At 42.7% G+C, this 5,349-nt stretch overlaps 1 protein-coding gene across 1 annotated transcript; it reads right to left on the bottom strand.

The window, feature by feature from the left end:
- Nucleotides 1-376: 376 nt before the first annotated feature.
- Nucleotides 377-4,943, bottom strand: foxa3 (forkhead box A3). The gene is made up of 2 exons (XM_059332011.1): nucleotides 4,502-4,943; nucleotides 377-3,217 (listed from the first exon to the last, which is right to left on the bottom strand). The coding sequence occupies exons 1-2, from the start codon at nucleotides 4,571-4,573 to the stop codon at nucleotides 1,913-1,915; spliced, it is 1,377 nt and encodes a 458-aa protein (XP_059187994.1). The 5' UTR covers nucleotides 4,574-4,943; the 3' UTR covers nucleotides 377-1,912.
- Nucleotides 4,944-5,349: the final 406 nt, after the last annotated feature.

The following is a 5,349-nucleotide window of genomic DNA, read 5'->3' as shown; positions in this document are numbered from 1 at the left end:
GAACGCTTAAAATAAGAAATCAACTCTTAAAACAAGACAAAACACCGAGCAGAGTGCACAATTGACAATTATTCAAATTATTTGTTTCTTATCAAGATAAAAAAAAACTTTAGATTTAGAAGTGTTAGATCATTTATCTTGTTTTAAGAGTTAAATTCTTATTTTAAGCATTCAACATGCTTATTTCTAGATAAATATTAACCTAATTTAAGAAATCTTGTCAAGTGAAATTATCTGTCCATGTAGCAAGATCATTTCCCTCAGATTTACTGTTTTTATCTTGTTTTTAGACACCTGTTTCTTAAAGACTTTCCTATTTTTTTTTAAATTCTGAAAGAGTTGCTCTCTATTTATGATTTTGTGGAATTTCAACAAAGTACTTTCAATCAAACTAAGCTTGAGATAACCCCTCCATATGAAAAAAAAGAAAAAAACTTAATTAAAATCTACAATGAAGCAACATTCAGTGTTTGATTTCCATCACATCACTTTGTGTCACTGATGGAAAATAAAAAAACAAATGCGACATTTCTTCCCACATTTTTTGCCTTTTTAATAAGAAAAAATGAAACATGAATCATTTAAATCACATTTAAACCAACAATAACAACAACAACAACAACAACGACAAAAAATAATATATTATATCAGCACACTTTCAAAGTCTGAAAAGCAACAATAGCTTAAATAAAAAGACATCTCTCTTTGAAAAAAACCAAAATATGCTCCATCCACAATAAATGGATCATCATGTGACCTGAAACTTCTGCTGTTTGTCAGAATAAATCTTCAATAGATCATCAATACATTGATCTCTTATCAGATCAGTAGTCATACGGGGGAGAAAAAAAAAGGCACTTTTTTTTTGGACAGCGAGGGTAATTTGACACCCTTTAACATTGTGACACTGATCCCACTGAGCTGATGCATTGACATTGTAAAGGCTGTTCCTAAGTATTGTTGTAACACACACTATCAGCCCACCTGGCCAGTGGGAGCTCCATAGTGCAAAGTACTGTATGTAAATCCTCCCATAGTGCATCTCTCCTCCCCTCCACTGTTTAAGTAACTGACTGAACTCCCCCATGCACCGCTCCACATATCTGCTATTCAAAATGTTACAGCCTGTCCACAAGCATTTGCTTTTAATGCTCCTGTTTGGTAACAAAAACACAAACACAACATGGTTTTTTTAATAGTTTTTACCACAGTTACTTTGCCTGGTTTTTTCTTCTGGCTGCACAAGAATGGACTATAAGGACTAAATGTTTTTTCTCTTCATATCAACCAAAATAACAACTTCCAGCTACATTTATATCGACAAATGTCTGATCTGACAGAAATGTTGGACGTAATATGAAATGCTGTAACACACACACACACACACACATACACACACACCGCCTGCAGTAACACCTGCCTGAAGCAGTAACCTGAAATTCGCCCGTCGTCGTCTCTCTCCGTCTTTGGATTTTAAAAATAACCCGAACATTTGGGTTGTAACTGGTCGACATATCGTTAAACAAGATATATTAAAATTTATTACCTTCACAAATAAATGCAAATATCCTTTTCCCCCCTTATTAGCTCTATTTACATTTTGTACAAAGTCAATTTCACCACGTTGCAGTGCTTGTGCGACAGGCAAAGAGATCTTGAGGATCTGACTTCTGTTTTTTTGGACGAGTCAAATGTCTTCATCGTCAGTTAAGACTTTTAATTATCCAGCTACACTTTTCTCTTCTGGTGAGATAGAAATAGAAACTGTTCTTTGGTCCCTCTGAGAAGGGACAGAAAGAAGATAAAGAGAGCTGGGGTCCATTTTAGAAAAGGCAGATAGAAAGAGAAGTCTCCATCTTGGCTCACCTCTAGAGACAGACAGGTGTGTGTGTTTGGGGGGCGGGGGTCCTTATTAGGAGGTGTTGAGCACCGAGCGGCTGTACAGAGTTTGGTAGTAAGCGCCGGAGTCCATGGGAGCTGGGCCTTGGCTGTCGTAGATCTGCTTGGCTCCTACAGGAGAGCTGCTGGTGTAGCTGTTGTAGGCCATCACCTGGTCCTGGTAACTCTTGAGGTCCATCTTCTGCTCGTTGGACATGAGGTTGGTGATGGAGAACGGGTGGTTGAAGTTGTAGTGGGGGTCCAGGGACTTGAGGGCGTCGCTCTGTAGGTCCATGTGTTGGTGCATGGCGCTGGGCAGGAGGTGGGCGCTTCCCACTAAAGACTGGGAGTGGAGGAGAGCGTTGGAGGAGGTGGTGGCGGCAAGGGACAAGGAGGACGAGGCGGAGGAGGAGGGCAGGGAGACAGGCGGGCTGTGGAGGTGCGAGGAGGACAGCGGAGGGCAGTCTATCTGGACCAGGGAGCCTCTAGAGAGCGGCTGGTCGTCTGAGGAGCCCGGGTGGGAGTTGTCCGAGTGGGCGGAGTCAGCTCCCTCTGAGCCTCCCGTGGGGCTGTGCTCCTCCATCAGGTGCTCTCCTTTCCCCGAGCCCCCCCCCTCCTGGCTCTTGCCTGCTTTCTTGGCCAGCTTGTCCTCGATCTTGAAGCGTTTCTGGCGCCTCAGGTAGCAGCCGTTCTCAAACATGTTGCCTGACTGCGGGTGCAGCGTCCAGTAGGAGCCTTTGCCCGGTTTGTCCGGCGAGCGAGCCACCTTGACGAAGCAGTCGTTGAAGGAGAGCGAGTGGCGGATGGAGTTCTGCCAGCGCTGCTGGTTCTCCCGGTAGTACGGGAACAGCTCCATGATCCACTGGTAGATCTCGTTCAGGGTCAGCATCTTGCTGCCACTCTGCTGGATCGCCATGGTGATGAGGGAGATGTAGGAGTACGGCGGCTTGGCGTGGGTCAGGGAGCGGCGGTACGGCTTCGGGGGGATCTCCTTGGGCCCCGCCCGGCTCAGAGTGGCCGTGGAGCCGTAGCCCAGCTGGCTCATGGACTGGCCCATGTTCTGGTAGTGGGGGAGGGAGCCCAGGGAGCCCGGAGCGGCGGGGCCTAGCTGGGTCAGAGGGCCCGAGCTAAGGGACGAGGCCACCGGGGAGAGGGACATGTGGCTGGGCCCCGAGCCCATAGAGGTCAATGGGGAGCTGCTGAGGCTGGAGCTCGGGTACGCCATGTTCATGCCTGCAGGGGAGGCGGTGGCCGGGTTCAGGTTGATGTAGCTGTTGATGGTGCCCATGGAGCCCATGGAGCCCAGACCAGAGTTCATGGTGCTGGGAGAGGAATACATCTGGAGGAAAACACAAAGAGAAAACACACTTAACACACATGGAACCACAGTTAAATAATAAAGAGTCAGTAACTTTAATTTCTAACATTTAGAAAACAAATGACACAGTTCTCTAAGAGGGTTTTTAAGCTGCTATTATTTTAAATAAGTGCACTAAAGTGAAGCTGAAAGTGAAGCCATTTGACTGCTTATCAATGCACAATGAGCCCTCAGTCCGCGGGGAGAGGACATGGATTTCACATGGCGATGTTAACCTGAAAATGCGTAAAAAGCGCGTCACGGTGCCTCCCGGTGCAGACGGCCTCCTCCGCTGCTTCCGTGGAAAAAACAAGTCAACTAAAAACGTCACTATTTAAAATCTGTCGGAGGATTTTTATTTTATTTTCTGTTTTATTTTTTTGTGTTCTTCAGGGATAAATAATTAGGCTACTAATAAAAAGTGAAGTTAAGTATTTCCTGAATCTGTCGGGGACTGAGCGGATCTCGGCCCGCTCTCTGTTCTGCTGGTTAAATATTATCAGACTCTTTTCTTCTCGGTAATTTCATCATCAGGACGAGCTGAGGTGAGAACTGACTGAAGCTGCTGATGAAATTAACTCTAATTCAATTAGTCTCTTTACATTTACACCTGAAGCGTCGCAACACTTGAGCTGCTGCGGGACACAAAGGGAGAAAGTTAACTGATGAGAAATGTTATTTGATTTAAAATGTTTGATTTAGTGAGCAACTTTGAACCTTAATCATTTGAATTTAGATTTAGATTATGCATCATTTATTTATTTAAAAGTCGAGATAACAGTTAAGTGGCTAAAATACATACTGTTTTTTTTTTATTTCACTTTTAATAATAGGCCTATTTGTAATATTTTAATATTGTTTTCAGATATAACAATTTGGATTTGAAAAAGAAGAACTTAATTGTTGGTACTTTTATGGTATTTTTCTCCTGATGGTGCAAAGAAAAATGAAATGTGCGCCTTTATACTCCTGTTACTCTATTGTTACTACCAAACTAAACTTATTTAAATTATTATGGTACTCCTACAATATTACATTTTAGGTTCAGATTTGGATGTAAAATCTTTATAACACTCCCATAATTTATTAAGGGATTACAGCTGATTTTCGTTCGGAGTGCTGCTGAAAATGTGCGCAGATAAAATAGTGTCTTCTCCTTTTTTCACTGTCGAGGAAAAAACCCTTCGACTTCTGTCGCTGTTAACAACAAACAGTTTGATAAATCTATAATTATTGTATGTTTTAAAAGAGTGAGCATATGTTTACCTCGCTGGCCTCGCTGTAGAAAGTATTCCACTCTGGTAGATCATGTGCTTCCATCTTCACAGAGCTCAACATCCCCAACTCAAGTCTTCGGAGGAGAAAGACGTATATATATGATTCTTAAGAAAAAGCAAAAATAAATAGAAAATCCTTCGCAAAGTTGGAAGTTTTTTAGGAAGAAAAAAAAATCCCAAAACAGAAAGTTCTCTCCTTTTTGCCAAAGAAAGAACGAGAAAATCTCTGGAGCCACAAACTGAGAGGGAAAAAAGCGAGATAGTGGTGTGACGCTCCTGGGAATATAAAGTCAATATTTCTTATTTGTCAGTCATCCATTGTTTCTGAATAAACTTCTTCTGGTTCTTGTTCTTCTCTGGCCCTGTCCACCAGAGGCCTCAGGACGCGGTGCGGCAGGCAGAGGTGAAGAGCGCAAATCCAGTACTGAAACCTGCAGGTCCTGGTCTTATAAGGAGCCGCCGGGTCCCGCCCCGATCCTCATTTGAATACCGTGTTGGGATCCAGGAAGGGCCCCGCAAAAAGGCCGATGTGGCCCCCTGGTGTGCTGTATATTGGCCGGCGGCTGCAACCGGGGGCCACCCGGACAACTAGGACTGTCACTTAATCCTTTTAGTGACACACAGCACTGCTTTTACTACAGATACATATATAAAAAGTATATATATGTTGAAAGTCTGAGAATATATATTGAAGGTTTTAATATATATTCTCAGGTTTTGAATCCATAATAATTTCCTGAACGGCTTGCCATAATATATGTATGTATGTATGTATATATATATATTTATTTATATATATATATATATATATATATATATATATAGAGAGAGAGAGAG

Source organism: Centropristis striata, chromosome 4 (assembly GCF_030273125.1).
Source record: "Centropristis striata isolate RG_2023a ecotype Rhode Island chromosome 4, C.striata_1.0, whole genome shotgun sequence".
In the NCBI taxonomy this organism is placed as follows: Eukaryota; Metazoa; Chordata; class Actinopteri; order Perciformes; family Serranidae; genus Centropristis; species Centropristis striata.
Note: the sequence above shows the minus strand (reverse complement) of the source record. Positions and strands in the feature narration are given on the sequence as shown.

Bases quoted from the DNA above. Each gene is read 5' to 3' on its own strand.
- foxa3 (XM_059332011.1), bottom strand. From the start codon at position 4,573: ATGTTGAGCTCTGTGAAGATGGAAGCACATGATCTACCAGAGTGGAAT. The intron at 3,218-4,501 runs GTAAACATATGC...GTTTTCCTCCAG, and splicing joins TCTACAGCGAGGCCAGCGAG to ATGTATTCCTCTCCCAGCAC.